This window comes from Petaurus breviceps, unplaced genomic scaffold (assembly GCF_028583685.1).
Source record: "Petaurus breviceps papuanus isolate PSGF00001 unplaced genomic scaffold, PetGlider_PUasm1.0 419, whole genome shotgun sequence".
NCBI lineage: Eukaryota > Metazoa > Chordata > Mammalia > Diprotodontia > Petauridae > Petaurus > Petaurus breviceps.
In genome coordinates, this window is record NW_027186324.1 from 5,022,343 (window position 1) to 5,048,790 (window position 26,448).

Here is a 26,448-nt window from a genome sequence, read left to right on the forward strand (position 1 = left end):
TTAAATCCGAGTCACTTTGAAGTCATGACATCATCCTCACTTAAATCCGAGTCACTTTCAAGTCATGACATCATCCTCACTTAAATCCGAGTCACTTTCAAGTCATGACATCATCCTCACTTAAATCCGAGTCACTTTCAAGTCATGACATCATCCTCACTTAAATCCAAGTCACTTTCAAGTCATGACATCACCTTCCCGATGTCTTGGCCCTCTTTGCAAACAAAGGACAAACAACAGCAACCATGTCACTTCTGTAGTTACTGTAGAGGTGAAATGTAAACCTTCATCAGATCTAGCATGCCATGCTGCCTTTATGTTTGGTAACGCAAATAGGAGAGTGGGAGAGAGAAGCATAATGCATAGCAAATTAAATAAGAATATTGAAACTAGCTGGAATTTGGGATCTGGATGCCATGGTGATTAAGAGCTCCAAACTTGAGGTCAGGAAGACCTTAGTGGGATTCACCTTACTTACTGGTATGACCCAGTGATATTCTGGGTGAGTTGCTCTACCACTGCCTCCTATCTGTGGAGTGGCGATAAATGTTTGTAATCGTTGAATCGCTATATAAATATTAACTATCACTGACAAATTTCAGGAAAATTCAGATTTTAATAAATTCCTTTAAAAACCATATAAATTTATGACATCTTTGTCATCTTATCATTTTATTTCAACAAATACTTGTTTAAATGAGTTGAATCCTTTTAAATTTATTTTAACCATTCATTGGATACTATAGTTCTTTATATTGTAGAATTATTCTTGATGTTGGATTTTGTAGCATTTACATTGGTCGAGATGCTCAATAAATTGTCTAAATGCCCTAGAACAGTGATTCCCAACCTTTTCAAATATGAGTGTACCTTTGTTATTGGAAAAAATTTCAGACTCACATGATAGTAATTCTATAATTAGTTTTCAATGACAAATTCATTTAAAAGCTAATGAACTCACAGCTCAGCTAAATCCCAATTACTGCAGATAATGAATCCTTTAAAGTGGTCGCATCATTTGAATTTATATTATTTGAAGTTACTAGAATAGCTTTAGCTATTATTAGCTTTTAGAATAATTACATGTAAACTATGGTAATTGGTTTCAGATCAGTGGAAATATGCAGTAAAATTTTTAAAATAAGTTTTTTATCTGTTTATTATCATACTATAACAGAAGATATTAAAATATTCTGATTTGTTTGTTAAAAAGTAATATGATAATCATAGAAAGCAAAATTTAAAAAAATTAAAATTACTGAAAATTGTACCTAAAAATAAGCTACATTGATGGATAATAGAAATAAAATGTTACTGTTATTTAAAATTTGAATAGCCTAGAGTGAACTGTCTTTAAATCTTCATATGTATGTATATGTGTATATATGTATATATGTACATACATATACACACTCACATACAGACATGGGTAAGTTCAGAGAGCTTTATCCATATCTTACCAGATTTGCATCTCATATTCTCATACAATGAATTTGGATTACCTGGAGAATTATCTAAAATGAGGAATGTTTTAAACATTATATTATTGTCTTTGTAATGTTTTCCAACAGCTGGGCTAAAATAACTTGAAGACCAATCTTCAAAAAAAGTTTTAATGACCGTTGTAGTCTCATTTGATGGCCAGTGAACTGGAAGTAATTGATAGTCATGTGACACCTCTGAAAACTTGAAGATTTCAATGAATGATTAACAATCATTGTTTTTAATTCAAAATCACCTTCTTCCTTATCCTCCAATAAGGGAATCATTAGTCACTTTAATCCAGGTTGAGTTTTAATCCAACTTTAAATCCAGGTTGAGTTTTTTATTTCTTAAAAATGTAAGTTGTAAAAGGCATCTCAGGCTTTTTTTTTTTTTTACTTTTTTAGCTTTCAACATTCATTTCCCAAAGATTTTGAGTTACAAATTTTCTCCCTATCTCTCCCCTACCCTCCACCCCAAGATAGCAAAGCATACTGAATACCGCTTTCCCCAATCTGTTCTCTCTTATATTCTCTCCCATGCCCCCCTTACTTTCTTGTAGGGCAAGATGGATTTCTGTACCTCATTGCCTGTATATCTTATTTCCCAGTTGCATGTCAAAAACAATTTTTAACATTTGTTTTTAAAACTTTGATTTCCAGATTCTTTCCCTTCCCTCCTCACCCACCCTCACTGGGAAGACAAGCAATTCAGTATAGGTTATACATGTGTAGTTATGTAAAACATTTCCATAGTACTCATGTTGTGAAAGACTAACTATATTTCCCTCCATCCTATCCCACCCCCTCATCTGTTCTATTTTCTCCTTTGACCCTGTCCCTTTTCAAAAGTGTTTGCTTCTAACTACCCTCTCCCCCAGTCTGCCCTCCCTTCTTTCATCCCTTGTCTTCTCCCCTTCCCCCCTGCTTTCCTGTAGGGTAAAATATCCAATTGAGTGTGTATCTTATTCCCTTCTTAAGCCAAATCTAATGAGAGTAAGGTTGATTCATTCCCTTTCACCTTCCTGCTCTTCCCTCCATTGTAACAGTTTTCCCTTGCCTCTTTTATATGAGATAATTTACCCCATTCTGTCTCTCCCTTTTTCCTCTCATTATATTCCTCTCACCTCTTGATTTTATTTTTTAGATATCATCCCTTCCTATTCAACTGTTCTGTGTATACGTGTCTATGTATACGTGTACACACATATGCACACACTCACATATGCATTTATACACACATATACCCTATGTATGTGTGTATCTGTATATACATATATGTATACACACATATACATATATATATATTCCTTTCAACTATCCTCATACTGAGAAAAGTCTCATGAGTTACAATTATCATTTTTTCAGGTACAAATGTAAATAGTTCAACTTTTATAAGTTCTTCATGATTTCTTTTTCCTGTTTACCTTCTCATGCTTCTTGTATATGAAAGTCACATTTTCTATTCAGCTCTGGTTTTTTCATCAGGAATACTTGAAAATCCTCTACCTATGTTAATAGGTACTTTCTGTGCAACTTACAGCCTTAGAAAGTTGCCCAAAGCTCTGAGAAGTTGTGACTTTCCAGATTTTCACAGCTTTTTTGTTTTTACATCATTTTCATTTTTAAAATATATTCCTATGCAGTGAGCCAACTTTGTAACAAAGATCTAAAAAGAAAGAGGGAGGGAAACCAGCAAAACCAATATATCAGTTGTGTTGAACAGCATAAATGATGCAAACTCCATATCCACTGGAGTTCACGTCTGAAGAAGTTTTATTCTTTATAAACCATTTTGATTGTCCTCTGTAGATACTTGAAAAATTCTTGTTGTTTGTTTAAATCAGTGAACTATAAATCATTGGTCCTTGATGGCTTTTTTGTGGTATGGAGAAACTTATATGCATATGTGAAGTGAAAATTTCTGTTTTCAGTGTGGATTCATAAATTTTTATATTTTTTTAAGGTTTTCTCATGCAGATTTTGATGGAATTGACAGAATATCATCTATCCAGGGAAAGTTGCAATATGGAGACTCAAACAAGTTCATCATTATTGCCTACTAGTGAATCTCTTGGTAATGATCGCTCTCCTTTAATTTTTACTATGTATGAAGTTTGTTTTTTTTAACATGTCGAAACGAACTGATATCCTATTCTGTTTTTATCCTGTTGATAACCTTTTCTCTGGAGCAACCGAGTTCTGTAAGTTGTGAGAGATCTTCATCTCTGCAGAGTACTATTACTAGAAGGAGCCCAGGCAAGCAATGTAGTACCATGGAAAGAGCACTGAATTTGGAATTGGAGGACCTGGATTTGAATTCTGGCTCTTTCACTTATTTCCTCTGTGACACAGGGCAGTCCTCCTGGGCCTTGATTTCCTTATCTTTAAAGTGTGGGTATTGGATTGGGTGGTCTATAAAGTCCCTTCAAGTTCTGAAACAATGTTCTGATTGTATTTGGTCTGATTATACTTGTACATGCCAATTCTAACAGTTTCTAGGGTTAGTAATTCTTCCTTGGGCTAGTGTTTTGTCAATTCTTTCTGATAGGAAGTTCTTCCCAATGTATAATCTCAGGCTCTTTTACATTTTTCACTTTTGTCCCTGGTGTAGAAAAGCAATACCCTCCTCAGGCAATCTTTAATTTTCTTGGACAGTAAGTCTTGCTTTTCAGTGCACTACTCATAGTTCAAGTATGGGTTTTTCCCAGTTCTTCCACATCCTTATCACCGGGTGTTAAAAGTATTTATAGTATATTCTAATATGGGGTTTGCTTCATATAGAATAATATTAATCTGGTACATAGAATTTGTAAGTGTAAAATTGTAAAACTAAAATTGATCTTAGAAATCACACTTTTTAATATCCTTATTTAAACAGTTGAAATTGGACCCTGGAGAAGTTACCTGTTATTGCCAAAGTTCCTAAATTTAGCTGTTCTGGGATCTGGAGCTCCTAAAATCATCATTGTGGTGGTTCATGTTAGCTTTTCAATGGCGCTGTTGCTTTATAGTCCCCCTTTTAAAAAGCTTGTTCAGTTTTTCACAGCTCTTTGTTGATGGAATCATTCTGCATTTTGCAGTAGTACACAATAGAGTTAGAAGGGACCTGAGGGTTAGCCAAATCAGCCTCTCCATGGAGTGTGGATTCCTTTTGCAACATCTTTGACAGGTGGTTATCTGGCTTCCACTGGTAACAAGGAATTCAGTGCATTCTGAGGCAGCCAAGCCTGTTTGGGGAAGCTTTAAGTAATAGATTTTTCTTTATGTTGAACTGTAAGTTATCCCTCTTAAATGCTGCCTGTTCATTGGTCCAAGTTTTCCCCTTTGGGGCTAAGTAGAAGTTTAATATTTGTCTGCTTGAGGGGTTTGCATGTTTTTGAAGACAGTGGCCCATGTAGTCAGTTAACCAGCTAGGATTTAGTAAGTGCCTGCCATGTACTAAGTTCTCTTCTGAGTGCTGGAGATTCAAAGAAAAGCTAAAAGCAGTCCCCACTCTGAAAGATCTCTCGTCTAATTGAGGAGGCAACATACAAATAATTTTGTCCAAACAAGATACGTTGGAAGCTGTCTCAGAGGGAAGGCACTAAGGTTGAGGAGAACTGGGAAAGGCTTATTGCCGAAGATGGAACTTCAGCTGAGACTTAGCAGAGGTGAGGAGGGAAAGCATTCCAGGAAGCAGCCACTGAAAATGCATGAAATTGGGAGGTGGAATATCACATGTGAAGAACAGACGGCAGAGTATGTGGAAGAAATAAGGTGTAAGAAGACCAGGAAAGTAGGAAGGGACCGTGTTATGAAGTTTTAAAGCTAGAAGATTTCCTTTTGATCCTGTAAGTAAAAGGGAGGTTACTGAATTCAGATAGTGAAATGGTTATATCTTTGTTTTAGGGAGTTCGGTTTTATGGCTAAGTGGAGGAAGGGTTGGAATGGGAAGACACTTGAGCCAGTAAAACTAACCAGCAGGCTATTGCAATAGTCCAGACTTGAGGTGATAAGCATCTGCCCTAGGATGTCAGCAGTGTCAGAGGAAAGAAGGGAGCACGTACAAGAGAAAATGGACAGAGCTTGGCAGTAAGACTGGAAACGAGGGGTGGAGGTGAGGGGTTGAGGATGACACTGAAGTTTGTAAGCCTGGATAACTGGGAGGAAGGTTGTGCCCTTGATGGCAATAGGGAAGTCCAGAAGAGAAAAAGGGTTTCAGGAGGAAAGATAATAAGTTTAGTCTTAGATACATTGACTTTAAGATTACTGTGGGGCAGGTCCAAAATGTCCAGTAGGCAGATGCAGATGTGTAGCAGTTAAGAGAGGTTAGGGCTGGATAAAGAGATCTGAGAATCATCTGTATGGAAATGCTTATTGAATCAGTGGGAGCTGATGACATCACCAAGAGAAATGGCATAAAGGCAGAAGAGAAGAGGGCTTAGAACAGAGCCTTGAGGGGCAAGCGCAGCTTGGGAGCGCCAGCTGGATGGGGAGTCATAGCGGAGAATGAGGGGAAGTCAGACAGAAAACCAGGCGGTCAGTCTATTTGTACACAGCTGTCTGTGTGCTGTGAGTTCCTTCCGGAGTTTAATGCTCTACGTGGCACACAACCGGTGCTTGATAAAGACTGGTTAAGTATGGGATTGTTAAGAATAAAGAGTAAGTTATTTTGAGGAAGAATCCGAAAACTGAACGTCAGGGGGACGTTAGTGAAGTAGGTGACGTTAATCCAACTTTGCAGAAAGCTAGGGGTTACAGGGGAAGGAAATGCAGGAGAACGCTTCATGCAAGGAGACTGACCGAAAGAAGGAGAAAAACCCCAGAGATCAGAAGTATAAACCTTCACGTACAGCAGAGACTAAGCGGACTCGCTTGGCAGAAGTGCAGCGCACCTGAGTCACAGTGATGCCTGGTCTTCTTAAGTGATGAAGGTGGCCTGGAACCAGACTTTGAAGGGTTTTAAATACCAAGCAGAGGAGTTTGTCTTCCATTCGTTATTCAGAGGCAGCTGGTGGCTCAGTGGATTGAACATCGGGCTTGGAGTCAGTTTAAATCTTAGTAGCTGTGTGACTCTGGAAAAGTCACTTAATTTCTCTTTGCCAGTTTCTTCAACCATAAAATGGAGATAGTAATGGCACTTGCTTTGAAGTGTTGTGGTAAGTATCAGATGAGATAATTTTCGTAAAAAATCTTAGCACATACCGTGTTTCCCCGATAATAAGACCTATCCCGAAAATAAGCCCTCCCCTTACTGTGTAAGATTCCTCTAAAATAAGCCCTCCCCCAAAAATAAGCCCTATTGAGATTGCTACTGTAGTGAAGGTGATCCCCTGTGCTACACGCTACATTACGGTACCCTCTGTATGCACCATCCCCCCCCCAGTGAAACGCACGCCGCGCTCCGAGCTGCATCCAATCAGAGCTGCAGCAGGGAGCGCGTCATCCTGTTCTTCCCCAGTGATTTGCTTATTGAATAAAGGTACATTTTTTTGTTCACATTTACCTGTTTATTAAAATTGCTGTCAATGTTCATTAAAATAAGCCCTCCCCTGAAAATAAGCCCTCTGGTGTTTTTCTGTCCAAAAAAATAATCAGACAGTGTCTTCTTATCGGGGAAACACAGTAGTAGGCACAGTTTTAAATGCTCATTCCCTTTTTAAATTTAATTTTCTCTCCCCCTTCTTCCCTTCTCTCCTCCCCTCCCTTCTACTAAAGGCAGTTGGGAGCCATTGAACAATAGAATGATATGGTCAGATGCCACTTGACTGAGGTTGATTTCATATTGAATGCTACATAAATGTTCTTTTGTTGCAGTAGCTGTGGAAATCACAAACTTGCATTTTGAGACCCTAGAGATTTCTCCATTTCTTGAATGAGAGAAATTAAATTCATACTATTAACAGAAAATTTATCTTATAGAAGGGCATTGGACAGTCTTTCACTGCTGAGGAATTCCCTTTCCCTCCACCCTTAATAAAATATAACTGAAAATAATTTAGAAATATATATAACAATAAAAAAGAAATACAGCATCCACACATCTTTACTAATATTTGAATAGACCTTTCTATTTAACAACTTTTTTCTTCTAAGCCACTGATTTCATATATGTAGGTACCACTCACAGAGGAAAACACTCTTTACCAAAATCAGGCTGTGGCAACTGCTCTGAAATTTGTGGTCTTGCAGAATACAAAGCTAGTAGAAGTCAAAGATGATATATAAACCCTGGTTTGACTTTGAGGCCATTTGTCTACTCACTGCCCCATGCTGCCTTTTGTAATAGTAGTAACTTTCACTTTGTTAATCTTATGTGTTTAATAATGAAATGAACAATATACAAGACTGTGCTTTGTTTGAATCTTAAAGATGTTTCCTGTCTAAAAAATGAATTAAGCATTAATTAAAATATTTTTATTGAATTATATAGCTTTCTGATTCACAAAGCAGTCATTTAAAAAGTACCTTTCTATACAAGAGCAGAAGGGAAACAGATGAATAAAGCAGTCTGGCACTGAGTCACTTATTTATCAAGATAGATAAGGCATATACAAATACTGAAATGGAAAATAAATATGTACTATGAAAGATTGATGTCGAAGTACATATTTCTTGCTGTAGAGGGATTAGTGGAAATAGCAAGAAGTTCATGTAAGGGGCATTGGATAAAGACTTTGACATGGAGGTGAGTTCATTAAATAGAGATGGAGTGAGGGAAAAGGGGACCTTTTAGGCAAAAATAAGGTCCTAGATGACATGGAGTCAGGAAAGCATGAGACAGATTTGGAGGTGAGGGCATGGTCTGCTTTGGCTGGCTTTTAGAGTATTTAAAGGAGACCACAGCTTCTCAGTCATGTCATTGACAAAGCTGTAAAGAACAGATGATTCCTACTATTGTGGTGGATTCTGAAAATAGCATTTGCCTTGATAGAGCAAATTCAGCCTCCAAGTTCTCCAACAGAGTATTTCCAGTGCATATATTATATTGTAAAGGATTCCATGATAGATAAAAATAGAGATTGTGCAGGGATCCTAAGCAAATGTTGGACTTTTCCTAGACCTAGTGCTATCTATTAGTGTTAAATAAAATATATAAAATGGAAAGGTCTGCTCTATGAAGGTATGTTCTGTTGCCAGGGAGGATGTGAATACAAATGGAAGAAGGATTCCATATAGATGGCAAAGTATGCTAGATGCTGCTGTTTGAAGATGAGAGTGTTGTTTGCTTGAATAATACAGATGTCTCCCCAAGATCTACATTCACACAAAAGAGATTGACCTCGCAATTTTCATAAGAGAAGTTAAACTGAATCTTTGTCTACTTTCTAGACTATGACATGATGTTGGGTGGGTAGTCCATTGAGTTACCTTGGAATATGTAGTACAGGTAGATCATGTGTTGGGCCCAGAATAGGAGGAAGATAGTAGGCTGGATTGCATCAGTAAATTTTATTGTGCTTTCAGCAGTTCCCAGATATTCTAAGACTCAAAAAGCCAGTTCTGTGAAATGTTATGAATTTGTTATTTAATATGTGCCAAATGTAATATGGTTTTATTTGGAGAGGGATGGCTGCCAAGGAGGGGGTTCCTGTAGACTCCCTTATGCCATTCTTGATCGAACTGAACTCTTATCGGGCTCCTGCAGAGTTATACAGTATATATCTTAACATTTTTTCATAGCTGAAAAACTTCAACTCATTGATGAGCAGTTTGCAGATATTTATCCCCAGCGCCTTAAACTGGAATCATTAGAAACAAAGCTCAATGAGTATAAGAAAGAAATAGAACAACAGCTTCAATCAGAAATGTCTCAGAAGGTCAGTGTTGTAAATCTTGCTACTAAAATGAAAAGAAGAAATGTATTGGCATATCTTGAAATGGCTCATTCCAAAGTGTAACAACTTAAACTAACATTTAAAGAGTTTAGCAGAGAATAGTCTCTCCATTTGCTTGTATAATTCTTTTTTCTCTTGTCCCTCCCCCATAACTGCTTATTAAGAGGATTTTGGTAATATTATGAATAAAACATCTGGAAGTGAATGTTTCTGGAAAAATATAAAACAACCATTTAAAATTTGTGCTTCAGTTGAAGCATTTTAAAGATACCGAAATAGCAAGAATAAGGATGGAAGAAAAAAGAAGACTTCAGAAAGAAATGACTGAATTGCGGCAAGAATTTGAAAAAACACACCAAGCAAAATCTGAAGCTCTAATTTCTCGAGAAAAGAATGCTATTGAAAGACTTCAAAAGCACCAGGAGGTAGTACTCTAATTTTTAAACAGGTAGACAATGGATAGAGACACTTAAATATTCAAGATGTACTCTGACTCATTAAAGACCTTTAGAATTTTAGAGTCCTTAATTAAAATTCTACTTGGATTTCAATTAAAACATTTTTTCTAGTCTTCTATATTCCTGAAATTAGTAGTTCAATAAGAAATATATATTTAAAAAAAGATTTTAAAATTACCATAAAGTTCAGTGTTATTGAACATGCTTGTGTAAACATGACTTATAATTTTCATGCTTGCACCATTGGCACTATGTTCAGTTTTGGTCCAATATGGGTTCTGGAAGTCCATTCTTGTCCAGGTTTTGTCCGTATGGCTTTCTGCCTTTGTCTTCATTTGTAACTATATTAATAAAAGTTGTCTACAAGTGCATTGATGAGTTTTGGCATTGGGAATGGAATATCATTCATTTTTGTTTTATAGAGGCAAGTTGCTTAATGAACTTCCACTCCCTCTTCTTGCTTTTATATTATTAATAACTTTTCTTGGAATTATATTAGTTTCCACATATTAAAATAAGCTTTCTCTCACACACACAGAATACAGTGATTTGAAGTTACTCTTTTAGAACAAAACCTTTTCCTAAATGGTATTTTATAATCAGTAGGTAAATAAACTAATTGATTGGTCAAAATTTGCAACTGTTTCCCTGCTTAATTTCACATTGGCTTTGAAGAATGTCTTTTTTTTTTTGATAATACAGTATGCCCCAAAAAAGTCTTCCTGCAGTTTTAAAAGCTTTAATGGCTTTTTCTTGTGCTTCTGCAGTGGTCTTTTGAACAGTCTTTGTACTAAAAAAGGACTTGAACTGGATCACATCTCATGTTGGGGTGAACCTATGCTAATTTGATGCCTAATCAGAATGATCCAAGAGTTGAAATTTTTTTTATTGACTATGGAAATTTAAAACCAAAAATGAACTTACTCCATTTTCTAAAACAAATGAACTAGAACAACCCTTAAATATAAAAATAATTTTAAGCCAACCCAATATTTCATTGGCAGATGTTACTCTCATTTTTTCTTTGTTTTCTTGTTTATAGTCATTTTAATTTCTTAGGCTGTCCTAAATTTAATCTCCATTATGTTTTTAACCTGTTTAATGTTAAACAGTAGTGCTGGTTTTATATACAGTGCAAATCTAATTGTTATTTGAGTAAAATGCATCCTCTTTTAGATAAAACAATATTTACCAAGTTTCTGAAAAATGTTAACTAAAGAACTAGATAAATAACCATATGAAGGGTGACAGTATTTACAATAAATATCTGTTGGCATTGTTATAAAAAATTTTTTGTTAGCACAGTGTAACGAAGAGTGTTGAACTTAGATGTTCAGTACTTTTAGCTCCATCGTTTACCAGTATTGTGGATATTTCCCTTTTCCTCATTTGTAAAATAGGCATTATGATATTGCATTCCTACCTCACAAGAGTATTGTGACAGAAGCATATTAGAATGTGCTTTATAAATGTGAGCTATTAAACCAGACAATCACTCTTGGAGTAGGATTGTGATAAGCAATACACTTTGATAGTATCATACTATCTATTTTTTGGGAATTTATCGGTATTTCAGATCTGTTTTTGTTTGGGGGGGCTTTTTTTGTCTGTTTAACTAATTTAAATTAACACTTTATTATATAGATTGAGGCAAAAGAAATTTATATCCAGAGACAGGGTTTGCTGAAAGACATTGAAATGGTAAGAAGTAGAGAAGCTGAACTGAAGCAAAGAATTGAAACTTTTGAATTGTAAGTAACAGCAGTTTAGATATTGAGAATGAAACATGTATGAAAAAAATATTTTAGATTGTTTTTTATTATTACTGAATATACATCTATATTATGAATATGTAATATTATAATACATAATATTATGTATATTATGAATATATATCTACTTGCCTTATTGTCAGGAGGAATCTTAATTTATAAAAAATATTTTTCACAAAATTTCTAAGGAGACTGGCATAGTTAGCAGGAATAAAGCATAGGCCTTGATTTGAGAAGTAAAATGATGCCTTAGCATTCATAAAATACCTATAATTTATACATTACTATTTATAAAGTAAATTGCTATGTAGAAAATGTGCTAATAATCAGTGTTTAATGTAGGTTTTCTATTTAAAATCGTCTCCTTCAAATTTCTACATATTGTCTCATACTAATAATCCAGAAATCTCATTTTAGCCATATTCCAACTTCTGAAATAAGGAATGTAAAAAAAAATGCAAGGACTTTAATTTTGTATAATTGTATACATTATGTACTCCTAGATAATTGGCATTTAATTCTGTATATATATATATATATTTTTTTTTTTTTTCTAAAGCAATTGGGGTTAAGTAACTTGCTCAAGGTTACATGGCCAGTTATTTCTGGGTGTGGTGCTAAGTATCTGAGCCTGGATTCGATCCCAGGTCTCCTGACTCTGGGGCCGGTACTCTTACTAGCTGTGCTACCTGGCCGCGCCAGTTCTGTATATTTTTAACTTTTATGATTTTTTTTAAAAAAAATTTCTATTTGGATAAGAAAAAACTTAAAATTGCTTCATAGATTAGCCAGTAGAGGGTGTAATACAGTCCTTTCTTTTTTTTTTCTTTAAATATCAGAGAGGGGGCAGCTAGCTAGGTGGAACAGTGAATAGATACTGACCCTGGGATCAAATCTTACTAGCGTACTAGCTGTGTGACCTTGGGCAAGTCACTTAACCCCAATTGCCCTGCCTTCCTCCCTCCAAAAAAGCTAAAAAAAAAAATATATATATATATGTGTGTGTGTGTGTGTGTGTGTGTGTCAGAGAGGTTCTGCATATGGTTTGTGTAAAATGAGTGTAAAATAAGAGTTTTTCCTTGTTTTCTTAATGTTCAGAGCCCAGAAGCTACAAGAAGAAAAATATAAAAGCTTGGAAGAATCCCTGAGAAGAAGGGAGGTGAATGTAAAGAATATGGAAGATGCATATGAACAAAGGCTCAAGAATGAACTCCTGAAGTAATTACTTTTAGTTATAACAGTGATAGCAGATTTTCTGTAAGCAAAATTTTGGGACTGCTGAACCCAATAGTGTTTGTATACTTGTGTAGACTTCACTTTTTAATTTTCATTTTCCTAATGAGTACTAGTTAAAATAGTCTTCATTGCATGGATGGTAAAGGGAATAGTCATTTTAAAGTTTTCAGTGTGGCAAATGACATTTTTCATTTATTCATGGAAGTTTTCTTTGATTCTAAAATAATTTAAATTCATTGACCTATGAGAGGAAAAAAATAAGTGATCCAAGCAGTGAAAAGTATGGACAATTACAATAGCTTTGTGGTCATATTATTAGCACAGTCATTGAAGAATCTTGTGTGTCTTTATTGGGTAGTCACACATTTTTTTTTCCTTAGCTATGGCAAGCTTATCAAATTACCATTATCTCCTCTAATAGAGCAAAGCTAAATCACTATGACAGAGCAACAGATTTTCCATACCTCTCTCATACCCGTTATTTTTCTTACAACTATTCCAAATACTAATTTTTCCATGAAATGTATTTTTTGCTGATTTTCAGATTTTCTGTAGGTTTTTAAGATAATCCAGTTTAAAAAAAACAAACCAAAACCTATGTAACCATTATATATAATATTAATACAGAACTCACCAATTTTATCTTTTTCTTTTGGAACTGCAATTTAATTATTATAAAAGGAGAATTCTCCTTTACGGCAGTGAAGATTTTGAAACTTAAAATTAAAAAACTCTTTTGAAACTTAAAATTATCTGGGACATTGTAAGTAATGGGGAGGGAGAAAAGAAGAAAGACGTTTTATTAAAAGCCCACGATGTGCCAGGTGTTGCACTAAGTGCCTTATAAATTTATCTCATTGATTCTCCCTGCAGTTCTGGGAGGTAGGTACTGCTAATTGTCCTCATTTCATAGTTGGTGAAACTGAAGCAGATAGAAGATAAGGGACTTGCTCCGTACAGCTAGTGTTTGAGGCTTGATTGAAACTCAGGTCTTTACTTTAGGCCCAGCTATTTACTGTGCCACCTAGCTGCCCACATGTGACTTGGTTAACGAGGCTGAGTGATCTTGTCAAAGCAAGGCTTGGGCCCAGGTCTTCCTAATTCTGAAGCTGTCTTTCCCCGGTACCATGTAGCTTGCAAATTTTATTTGTTGGTGCTTGAATTACAATAATGAATAATCACAGAAGCATTTGTGTTTCTGCTGTACAAAAATATCACAGTAATACACAGTTAACCAAGTGATAAGATGGACAATTTTCATGATATTTCGGCATTTTCCAAGGGATCAAGTGTTCAGAAGACATTTGATCTAAATTTGGAAACACATAGAATCAAGCCTTTGACAGACAGTAGAGGAAAATGCACCAAATTGACTTGTTCAGGGGAGGGGAACCTGTTCACGGCCACATGTGGTCTTCTGGGTTCCTGGGTGTGGCTCTCTGATTGAAGCCAAGTTTCACAGAACAAACCCTTTTATTAAGGGGTTTCGTGACGTGGGTCCCCCACCCTTGGTATTTATTCTCTCCTTTTCTCTTTTTCTTCAAACTGAATCAATGGGTCATCTGGGATTGGTAGTGGAGGGGGATTTTCTGTTCAGTAGAGAGTTACATGTGATATCCTTTTTTGTAATTTGTAATTCTGAAATTGTGGTGAGCTTAATTTGAGCTATTTTGATTCCTAGATATCAGCTTGAATTGAAGGAAGAATTTTTTACCAGATCTAACCGAGTAATTGAAGAGGAGCAGCAGAACAAAGGTGACTCTTCAAATCAAACCATTGTGTAGCCGTCCTCCCCTTCCTCCTCAGCCCCAAGAAGGAAAGTCTGTTTTCTGCTTTGGAAGATAATGGGGCCTATGCTTTTAGGCTTCATTATAATTACAATTATTACTGGTAATTTACGGCATGCCAAGAATGACCCTTACGTTCCAGCGAGTTGCTTGTTCCAAGCTCCGTGTTTCATGGACGTTAGAATCCATGATTTGGGAAATTGGAATCTGTGATTGCTGGTCAAAATATTTTATTGAAATATTTCATAAGTTGATATGCCCTTGAAGCAGTTGCCTACATTGCAAATCTACAGCAAGAAGAATTTTCAGATTGAAAAAAATTCCTTATTATGAGACATTGCTTTGTTTTGCCTTTTCTTTTAGAGAAAGCTATGCGTTTGCAAGAAGAGGCCAATGCTATTCATTCAAGAAGGGAAGAACTCAGGGAAGCTGTAAATCGGGCCAAAGATCTTGAGGTATTTTGTTGACCTGACAGGTTTTTGAAGTTGATATGGAAAGATTAGAAGGTTTGATGATATTATGGTGGTATGATTAATTAAAAATTTTTCCAGTGTTACTGACAGAGCATTCCATTTAAAAATCTTTGTATCTGTGACCAAGAACAAGCATTGTTTAGAAGCTAATCCCTTTAATAAAAGGGTTTATTCTGTGAAGTTTGAATTCCATCAAAGGGCTGCACTTGAGGACCTAGAGGGCCATGTGTGACCTGAAGGCTGCCGGTTCCCCACCTCTGGATTAGATCAGATGGACTAAATTTTTTAAAAAATCAGAAAAGAACATGTTCTCGTTTGTCTCACCAGCATGGGATTTTTAAAAAGGAATTCTTGGTTCTGTTCTCTGAAATGGTATTGCTACCTTGATGTGAGGTGGCATGGGCATGGCTGGGTGGTACAGTGCGTAGAGTGTTGGGCCTAGAGCAGGAAGACTCATCTCCTGAGTTCATATCTGGCCTCAGACTCTTATTAGCTGTATGACCCTGGACAAATCACTTAACCCTGTTTGCCTCAGTTCCTCATCTGTAAAATGAGCTTGAGGAGGAAATGGCAAACTGTTCTACTATCTTTGCCAAGAAAACCCCAAATGGGGTCACAAAGAGTCGTGCACAACTGAACAAATGAGCTTGCAGTTTAATGGAGGACATGGAATACATACATATAGGCAATAAGATTTTATATACAAAGAACTATAAGGTAGAGGGAGAACACCAGCAGTTGGAGAGATCAGAAAGACTTCGTGCATAAGACAGTATTTGAGAGTTGTGTCTTAAAGGAACAGAGAAATTCTCTGAGACAAAGGTAAGGAGGGAGGACATTCTAGTTATTGGCCGTTGCAAATGCATGGAGATGGGAGAGAGAGGGTGTCTTGAGTGAGGAACAAAGGAAGAAAAAGTATCTAGATGGGAGCCAAGTTGTGAGGGACTTTAAAAGCTAAACAGAAGTGTTCATAGTTTATTCTAGACGCAGTAGGAAGCCACTGGATTTGAATGAGTAGGGAAAGTACACCCTCAGATCTATACTTAAGGACAACTCCCTTGGTAGTGTATAGGATAATCTGAAATAGTAAGAAAGGTGAGGCAGGGAGTCCAATTAAGAGGCTGTTATAGAAATCCAGAGATGACAAGGACCTCAATTAGCGCAGTGGCTGTTTGAGTCCAGCCAGTGGATTAGATCTGAGAGGTGTTGTAGCAGCAGAAATAGCATAATTTGGCAATTGAATGGATATTTGGGATGAGTAGAGGTTGAAATCTAAAGGCAGTGCTGTGGTATGAACCTTGGAAGCCTGGAAGACTGTTGTTGCCTTCAACAGAAATACTGTGGGGACAATTTCTGTGTTTTTATTTGGGATTCATTGATCTATTCATTTTTGGGCCCATAGCTGCTTCTGGGTAAAACTGAGTTGATATTTTTCTACACCAGAGGTACTAGTGTTTGTCTCATGAGATAGAAGTGAGCCCGAAATAAAAAGGCCCGAAAGTTCTAGAATTAGAAAGGTAGTGAACAAGAGAGTTTTGACAAGTTGCTGAAGGACACCTTTTTTGAAGCTCATCCAAATGAAACTATAGATAGGACTAATTGTCTATAAGAGATTTCCAGTGCATAGATGTAGCCATGTCACTCCCTTGCTAAAGAAGTTTCAATCGTACCCTTTTTATCTAGAATAAATAATAAACATTTGTAAAGCCCTTCACAAACTTGATTCCAGTCTATCTTTCCAGACTTTTTCCTATTGCTTCCTGTCATATACAACCACATAGGCCTACTTGCTATCCCCTCATACACAACATTGCTCTGTCTCAGTACCTTGACATGGGTTGTCTCCTATACACATCATGCTTTCTAAAACTACTCGCACAATCTCTTGGAATCCTACCTTTTATTTGGGGCTCAGTATCAGTACCACCTTAAAGCCTTTCCTGATGTTCCTAAATTACAGCATTCTCCCCTTGCCCCTTGGAAATTACTTTGGATTATTCTTGTACATATTGTTTTTATGCAGAATACAAACTTCTTAAGGACAAGGGACCTTTAAAAAACTTTTTCTCAATTGATAAATTTTTGTTTTCCTTTCTCCTCTTCTGTTGGGGGAAAAAAGAAGAGAAATAAAAAATGTTACAAATATGCATAGTCAAAGAAAATAAATCTGCATATTAGTTATGTCCAAAATCAGATCTTATTTTGCATCTTGAATCTTACTGCTTCTCTGTCAAGATGCATGTAACATTCTTCATGAGCTGTGCTCTGGAATCTTGATTGATAACATTGATTAGAGGTCTCAAGTCTTTCAAAGTCGTTAGTCTTTACAATGTGGTACAGATTGCTCTGGCCACTTCCCTTGCTATCAGTTCATAGAAGTCTTCTCAGGTTTTTTTGAAGCTCTCAGGTCCTATTTTCATTTTGCCTTTGTTTCATAAGCTTCTAGTTATGTGCCAGACTTCTAGCTTGGCACATAGTAGGCACTGAATAAAAGTTTTAAAAATTTCATGGAATTGATGTAACCCTTTTATAGTGTGATTTGAAGCCATTCTGTCTATATTCTTGTAAATCATTTTAATACATTTAAAATATGCAATAAACTTAGAAATCATGATAAGTGAAAAGTACCCTGAAATCACCGTGATGATGCAATCACAAAATCAAATGCAATGCTTTGATTGTTACTGTGGAATGTAGAAAAAGGACCCCTGGAGAATAAGAGTTTCTCCAGAAGTATTTCTCCTGATTGACCTCTGTTATGTCTGAAATAGCTTTACAGTGAAGAGAGGTGTTTCATCAAACTAGTACAGATTGATGAACATCAGATTTCCTCTGCTTTGGTTCTGTATTTATTAAATAATTTGATATGTAATTAAGTTTTCTTACTGGGAAGGGAATCCATTTATCTAAGACAAGTATCTTATCTGACTGTTACAGTTCTACTTAGAAGGTAATAGATTAGCTTTATGCTGTGATGGAGAATTTATTTTTCTGCGATTTATCACCCCTAAATAAGCTATAATCTATAAATATTTTATGGAATCTCAAGTTCTTGGATCCACGGTGACATAGCCAGGTTTTAATCCTGCCTTACTCATCCTGCTCTCTCTTTTTTTCAGTTTTACATTACACTACTCAGTACCTATTGTCCAAATATATCTTTTTTTCTTGCAGCTTGAATTGGATTCTCTCAAAGGACAGATTTTATTAGTAACAAAACAAAACCAGTTGCTGACTGAAAAACTTAAAGATACTACTGATTATCTGCTTTTAAAAGAAGAGAGACTGGAGCTTCAGGCACAAAATAAGTTACTTAAACAACAAATGGAAGAGATTAAAAATGAAAACATGCAGCTTCAAAGAAGTATGAAATATCTTTGTTTCAGTTCCATATATTCACAGAATTCATATTGAATGAGAACTGTATAACCATTTTATAACTTGGGTGGTTTATAACTATCTAATTTGAGGTGAAGTATGGGAAGAGATGAACAAGAGGTGCATAGGATGGACAGAAATAGGTTGCTATCTGCATCATTATTGAAAACGCTCACATTGATACCATAAATCCTTTTGAGAATTTGAGGATATAACTTAAGAATTAAGAAACTATACTGTACTTGTGAAATTAATGTAAATTTTAATGAACATTCTTTTGTTAAATTATTTAATGAGGTGTAGTTTTGATGCTTCTGTTTGCCTTTTGCAAGATGAATAGGGTTAAGAGCTGAAGTTAGTTGTGTCATGTAGGCAATCGTTTGACATAAAAATTTTTAAATCATTAAGAATTAACTTTTTATTAAATTTTGATTAGCCTAGAGAAAGAGTAATATTCTTGCTTTCTACATTAATGCAAACCATATGTTGATTCCTTTGGAACGAAGACTGTAATCAGTAAAAATGAAGTAGTCACATGGGAATTCCTGTGTAGATTTTATTAGACAGAATTAATCTAAATGTTGTATTTATATATGTCTAGAACCTAGCATATTGCATTGCAGATGACATTATATTTCTAAAGAGCTTATCACATACTAGGTGCTTAATAAATGCTTGTTCCATTCTCCCTTCATCTCCTCTCTCCAGGCACTTAATAAAGGTTAGTTAAATGAATGGCAATGAATTAAGTGTCCATTAAGTATATGACGTACATCATTTTATGCCTCACTTAAGGATGTGTAGGAGATGAGAATTACAATATTTAAGCCATGAAACTTGATGACTTACGTACTTTTTAGTTATTTATACTACATAAAGTTTTCCAAAATAATTTGTTTCAAATAATTCCAAGCTCAGTTATGTTAGTCTAAAGATGAAATATTTCCTTATTGTGTCATTTTCCTTTCTTTCTAGTTCAGTGGCTTAGTAGAGGCCTGCCTAAAGTTTAATAATAGCTAATGTTGCTAAAGGATAGACAGCTTTATTGTTTTTATTTATTTTATTTATATTTATTATTAGATATTATATTTATTTATATTATTATATTTATTTATTTATTAACATTGTTGGGCAAAAAAAGAAGTAAAACATGTCAGGCTAGACCTAGTACAGCTAGACAGATTGATATTGCAAGATCATTCAGATGCTTTTTGAATTTTTTGAAAGCAAAATTAGAAAGCAGTTTTTTTGAGATACACCTAAAATATATTTTCAAGTGAATTTGGTAGATTTTTATTAATTCCTAAGGTTTTAAAATAAGGAGGATGTTTCATTTCATTTAATAGGGTCAGTGCTGTCATAAGCAATCTTACAACATATGGCGAACTTACTGTGTTACTTATTTGTGCAAAGTATGTTATGTTAGTTGTATAGTGTGGATTTTTGTAAGTGAAATAAATTTTGACTATAGTGACTAGAATTTTTTATTACTATAGGATCTACTCAGCCATCAGCTGAGCTCATAGCTTTACAGAAAGAATCAAGGAAGGCAGAAAATACCAGAAAGCTTGAACAGAAGGAGTTTGAGACTGAAAAACAAGCCCTGGAAAAACGGCTCAAAAATGAGGTGACTTTTGCTCTCATTTCTTTTGTTTCTTAAATTGTAATGATATTTCTTTACATGTGTGGTAGGCGTGCAAACATGGATCAAATCAATCTGTTGTAAAAGATATCCTTTTGGGGCGGCCAGGTAGCACAGCAAGTAAGAGCACCGGCTCCAGTGTTGAGAAGACCTGGAGATCGAATCCCGGGCTCGGACACTTAGCACCCACCCAGAAACACCTGGCCGTGTAACCTTGAGCAAGTTACTTAACCCCAATTGCTTAAGGGCGGCCAGGTGGCTCAGCGAGTAAGAGCACCAGCTCCAGTGTTGGGACGACCTGGAGATCAAATCCCGGGCTTGGACACTCAGTACCACACCCAGAAATAACTGGCCATGTAACCTTGAGCAAGTTACTTAATCCTGATTGCTTAAAAAAATTAAAAAAAAAAAGATATCCTTTTGGTTTTTTTTTTTTAAAGAAAAAATTATGCAAAAGGTTCAATTCCAAGTTATTTTTTAAGCATTTACATTTATTATTTATTTTAAGCAGTTTTTTTCTTTTTAAATTTTGAGTTCCAAATTCTCTCCATTCCTCCTATACCTCTGCTACCCACTGAGAAGTTAAATAATGTGATATCAATTATGAATGTCAAATCATGAAAAATATTCCCATATTGACTATTTTTTTTAAAACAAGAAAAATAAAGTAAAAAAATTATACTTCAGTTTGAACTCAGTAGTTCAAATTAGTTCTCTCTCTGGAGGTGGATAGCATTTTTTTCATCATGAGTTATTTGGAATGGTTTTGGATCATTGTATTGATCGGAGTAGCCAAGTCTTTCATAGTTGATCGTCACTGCAACATTGTTGTTACTGTAAACTATAATCTCCCCGTTGTTCTTACTTCACTTTGCATTGGTTCATATGTTTTTCCAAAACCACCTTAGAGCACAGTAGTATTTCATGACAACCATATGCCATAACTAATCAGCTGTTCTCTAACTGATGACCATCCCCTCCATTTCCAATTCTTTGCCACCACAAAGAGAGCTGCTATAAATATGCTATAACAACTATCTTGTTCATAAAGGTTCTTTTTTTCTTTGATCTCTTTGGGTTGCAGAGCTAGTAATGGTATTGATGGGTCAAAGGGTATGTATGCATGGTTTTATAGCCCTTTGGGCCTAGTTGCAAATTGTTCTCCAGCATAATCGGACCAGTTCACTACTCCACCAGCAGTTCATTAGTACCTATTTTTCCCCCATCCCTTCTAGTATTTGTCATTTCTGATATATGTGAAGAGGTACTTCAGAGTTGTTTTAATATGCCTTTCTCTAATCAGCAGTGATTTAGAGCGTGTGTTTTTTTTCATATGATTATAGATAGCTTTGATTGCTTCTTCTGAAAACCGCCTGTTTATAAACTTTGACCATTTATCAGGGAATGGCTCTTATTTTTATAAATTTGACTCAGTTCTATACTCCATATGTATTTGAAAAATGAGATCTTTATCAGAGAAACATGCTGTAAAAATGTGCTACCTTTTAGCATAATGTAGTTTCCCTAATTATCTCCTCTAATTAGGTCTATTTTTGCTTTGTCTGAGATCATGATTGCTTCCCCTGCCTTTTTTTTGTTTAGTACAGCTGAAGCATAGTAGATTCTGATCCAGCCCTATATTTTAACTCTGTGTGTGTCTTTCTGTTTTAAGTGTGTCTCTTGTAAACAACATATTGTTGGAATCTAGTTGATAATCCATTCAGCTATCTGCTTCCATTTTATGGATGAGCTCATCCCATTCACAGTCAGAATCATATGATTACTAACTGTGTTTCCATCCATCCCATCTCATCTGTTTCTTTCTCTTCTCTCCCTTTCTCTCCTTCTTTCTATATTGTCCTTTCTCAAAAGTCTATTTTACTGGGACAGCAGTGAATTGAGCACCAGCCCTGGAGTCAGGAGCACCTGAGTTCAAGTCTGGCCTCAGACACTTAACAATTACTAGCCCTGTGACTTTGGGCAAGTCACTTAACCCCCAATTGCCCTGCCCTCCAAAAAACAAAAAAAAAGTCTATTTTCAAACACTGCCTCTCATAGTCTGCCTTCTCTTTTATTATTCTTCTCCCTCTCTTCTCTCTCTACTCTCCTGTTTTCCTGTGGGGTAAGTTCCATTTCTATACACAACTGAGCTTGAATATATAATCTTCCCTTTTTGAACCAATTCTGATGAGTGAGATTCAAGTATTATCTACCACCATTTTCCCTCCTATCATAAAACTCTTCCTCGTGTAGCTCTTATGTGAGAAAATGTCTTTGTTCTGCCTCTCCCCCCTTCCCCCAGTGCATCACTCTTTTTCACTTTTTCCTTTTTGGGGGAGAAGATTTCAGTGCAACCAACTCACACTCATGCCCTCGGTAAACTTTTGTTGTTGTTCAGGCACGTCCAGGTCTTCTTGACCCTCTTGACCATATCATGGCAGACCCTTTTATCCTCCACTGTCTTTTGAAGTCTGTCCGACTTCATATTCGTTGTTTCTATGATAGTATCTAATTAGCTCCTCTTCTGTCCAACTCATCTTCTGCCATCCCTTCTTATTTTTGCCTTCAGTCTCTCCCAGCATCAAAGTCTTTTCTGGTGAGTCCTGTCTTCTCATTATGTGGCCAGAGTATTTAAGCTTCACCTGCAGTAGTTGACCTTCAGTGAATAGCCTGCTTAAATTCTTTAACTGTTGGCTGATTTGATCTCCTTGCTTTCCAGAGGATTGTCAGAGAACCACGGCTCAGAAGTGTTGACTCTGTAGCACTCAGCTTTCCTTAGAGTCTAGGTCTCACAGCCATACATTGCTATTGGAAAAACCAAAGTTTTCCCTACACAGACCTTGTTGGCAAGGTGATGTCTCTGTTTTTCAGTGTGCTGTCCGGATATGTTGTAGTTTTCCCTCCAAGGAGCAAATATCTTTTAATTTCATAGCTGTAGTTACCATCTGCAGTGATGTTTGAGTCCAAGAATGTAAAATCTGACACTGCTTCCATTTCTCCTCCCTCTATTTGCCAGGAAGTGATGAAATGAGTTGCCAAGATCTTAGTTTTTTTGAGGTTAAGCTTCAAGCCAACTTTTATACTCTCCTCTTTCATTTTCATCAAGAGTCTTCTTAATTCTTATTTGCTTTCTGCCATCGAAGTGGTATCATCTGCATATCTGAGATTGTTGATATGCAGCTTTTGATTCATCCAGGCAGACATTTCACATGATGTACTCTGCATATAAGTTAATTCAGGTGACATTATATAGCCTTGACTCCTTTTCTAGTCTTAAAGCAATTGGGTTGTTCCGTGTTTGGCTTTTACTGTTGCTTCTTGGCCTGCCTACAGGTTTCTCAGGTGATAAGGAAGATGACCTACTGTGCCCATCTCTTTGAGGACTTGCCACATTTTGTTGTGATTCACACAGCAAAAGGCTTGAGTGTAGTCGGTGAAGTGGAACTCCCTTGCTTTTCCCATAATCTAGCTAATGTTGTCAGTTTGGTCTCTAGTTCCTCTCCTTCTCTGAAAACCAGCCTGCTCTTCTGGGAATTCTCGGTTCACATATTGCTGCAGCCTGGGTTGCAGAATCTTAAGCACGACCTTGTTGGCACGTGAAATGAATGCACTTGTTTGGTAATTTGAACATTCCTTTGGTATTGCCCTTCTTTAGGATTGGGACATAAACTGATCTTTTCTAATACAGTAGCTGTTGTGTTTTCTAAATTTGCTGGCTATTGAGTGCAGTACTTAAACAGCATAATCTTATAGAGTTTTAAATATCTCAGCTGAAATTCCATGACCTCCAGTAGCCTTATTGTTAGCAGTGCTTCCTCACGTTGACTTGACTTTATTCTCCAGAATGTCTAGATCCTTCACCACACTAGGGGTTATCTGTCATGTTCTATCTTTCTTGTGTAGTTCTTTTGTGTATTCTTGCCACCTCTTCTTAATCTCTTCTGATTCTGTTACATTCCAAACATTTTTTGACTTTCATCTTGCCCATTTTTGCCTGAAACTTTCCCTTGATATTTCTTATTTTCTTGACAAGATCTCTTGTCTTTCACATTGTATTGTTTTCTTCTGTTTCTTTGCATTAAGAAAACCTTCTTAACTTTCCTAGCTATTCTCTGGAATTTTGCATTCAGTTGGATATATTTTTCCCTTTCTCCTTACAATTTCCTCCTTTAAGCTATCTGTAAAGCCTCATTAGACAGCCATTTTGCTTCTTTTCCTTTAGAATTTTTTCTTTATTGCCTCTTGTACAATGTTGTAAAACCTCTGTCTGTAGTTCTTAAGGTACTCTGCCTAATCCCTGAAATCTGTTCATCACCTCCATTTCATGTTCATAAGGGATGTTATTTAGGTCATACCCATAAGGTCTGATGATTTTTCCTACCTTCTTCATTTTGTTTGAATTTTGCAGTAAGAAGCTTATTGATCTGAGTCATAGACAGCTCTAGATCTTGTTTTAACTTTGAGCTTCTCCACCTTTGGCAGCAGAGTATATAATCAGTCTGATATCTGTATTGACCATCTGGTGATGTCCATATGTAGAGTTGCCTTTTGGATTGTTAAAAAAGGGTTTGTTATAACTAGTGAGTTATCTTCACAAAACTATGTTAGTCTCTGCCCTGCTTCACTTTGTACTGCAAGGCCAAATTTGCCTTTTATTCCAATTATCTTTAGATTTCCTGCTTTAGCATTTCAGTCTCCTATAATAAAACGTTTTTTAATCACCCTAAGAATGATAAAGTTTTCAGGAATTATATGTATCATCTTCTCACATAGAAATGTAAACAGTTTAACTTTGAGTCCCTTATGAATACTCTTATCAAGTTAGCTTTTTCTGCTTCTCTTGGGTCTTGTAGTTTGAATATCTATTCACCTCTGCTCTTTTCATCAGGAATGCTTAAAAGTCCTCTATTTCATTAACTATGTGTTTTTTCCTGAAGGATTACACTCAGTTTTGCTTCTTGATCTTAGTTACTTTGCCTTCCAGAATATTACATTCTATATCTTCTACCCCTTTAACATGTAAGCTGTTGTATCTTGTGTGATCCTGATTGTGGCTTAAGATATTTGAATTGTTTTTTTTCTGACTGCTTGAAGTATTTAGCTTTAATATTCCTGGGAGTTTTCATTTGGGGATCTCTTGTAGGAGCTGAACCCTAATCTGCCATTTTGGCTTCACCCCACCCCCATTTTTAGATATTATTTAGGAAAATTCTCCTGTGGTTACATAGCAGCAACAAGAATAGTACTAGTAATAATTACTCAGTTAAAAGTTAAAGAACAGTGTCTTAAAAATAAAACACTCAACAATTTCCCATTTCCTTAATAGTACTTTTTTTTGCGTTTTGGAGGGCAGTTGGGGTTAAGTGACTTGCCCAAAGTCACATGGCTGGTAAGTCTGTCAGGTGTCTGGGGCTGGATTTGAACTCAGGTCCTCCTGACTCCAGGGCCAGTGCTCTATTCACTCCACCACCTAGCTGCCCCCTTTAGTAGTACTTTTAAGGCTGCATCTTTATTTTTTGAAAGTTTTTGACTCCCCTCTGCAGAAGTGCAGATGCCGCAGCTTGATTACCATGTATGGTCTGAGTAAGGTAGGTACTTCTGGCATAACTAGCATAGGTGTAGTAGAAGTCATGTTTTTGTTTGTCAAATAAAGTAGATATTACCAATATAAATGAGAGGCTTCTCTAAGTGAAAATAGCTTGACCTCTACATTAGAAAAGCAAAAATTAAAGCATGTATGATAGAAATTTTTCTATTTATATATCTTTATTTCAGGTTGAGCATTGTTCGCTCCTGAAGAATCAGATATTAGATTATGAAGCTTCTACAAGAAGGTTAAATATGCAGATTGGAGACTTGAAATTGCAACTTAGGCAAACCCAAACAGGTTGGAAGAATTCTTTATAGATAAATGCATAAAGGTTCTTTGTAGAAAACTTTGTCTATTGAAATGCAATTAAGTGTTTTTTTTAGTCTGATTAGAGGGGAGCAACTAAAATATATGCTCTTGAAAATAAAATTGCCCATTTTGGGAGATGCCAAAAAGTCTATTAAATAAAGGTAATTAACCTCAGGTGGTAGCATATCTTTTGGAAGCATTTTACAAAGGTAATATGTTGTACTGATCTTTAGTCTAAGACAAGATTGGGCAATATTATATATTAAGGGATTTAGAATTTGATCATTTAAAGCTTTGTTAACCTGTAATTTTACTACTGTGAGGAAACTTATTTTTCAAAGTCCATTCCTTTTTTATACACTTAGTATTCATGGTTGTTGTAATAGCAATAATAATACGTTACGGTTATGTGTCGGGTGTACATTTTAATTAAGGAAAGTGCTGCCCCAGTGGGGACCCAGCTGGCCAGTTGCCGGCAGCCAACTCAGCTCTTCCTGTGCTT

The 26,448-nt window shown here is 36.0% G+C and overlaps 1 protein-coding gene across 5 annotated transcripts in view; it reads left to right on the forward strand.

Annotated features, from left to right (window-relative positions):
- OFD1 (OFD1 centriole and centriolar satellite protein) overlaps nt 1-26,448 on the forward strand; it is a 344,344-nt gene that overhangs the window by 296,036 nt on the left and 21,860 nt on the right. For 4 of the 5 annotated variants that reach the window (XM_069100608.1, XM_069100609.1, XM_069100607.1 and 1 more), the window contains 10 exons: nt 3,448-3,558; nt 9,147-9,283; nt 9,553-9,726; nt 11,404-11,510; nt 12,630-12,749; nt 14,449-14,522; nt 14,918-15,009; nt 18,202-18,391; nt 19,902-20,032; nt 25,823-25,934. In XM_069100608.1, coding sequence (XP_068956709.1) covers nt 3,448-3,558; nt 9,147-9,283; nt 9,553-9,726; nt 11,404-11,510; nt 12,630-12,749; nt 14,449-14,522; nt 14,918-15,009; nt 18,202-18,391; nt 19,902-20,032; nt 25,823-25,934 — 1,248 coding nt within the window. The remainder of the gene's footprint in view (nt 1-3,447; nt 3,559-9,146; nt 9,284-9,552; nt 9,727-11,403; nt 11,511-12,629; nt 12,750-14,448; nt 14,523-14,917; nt 15,010-18,201; nt 18,392-19,901; nt 20,033-25,822; nt 25,935-26,448) is intronic. The other variant, XM_069100610.1, reaches the window with a different exon arrangement.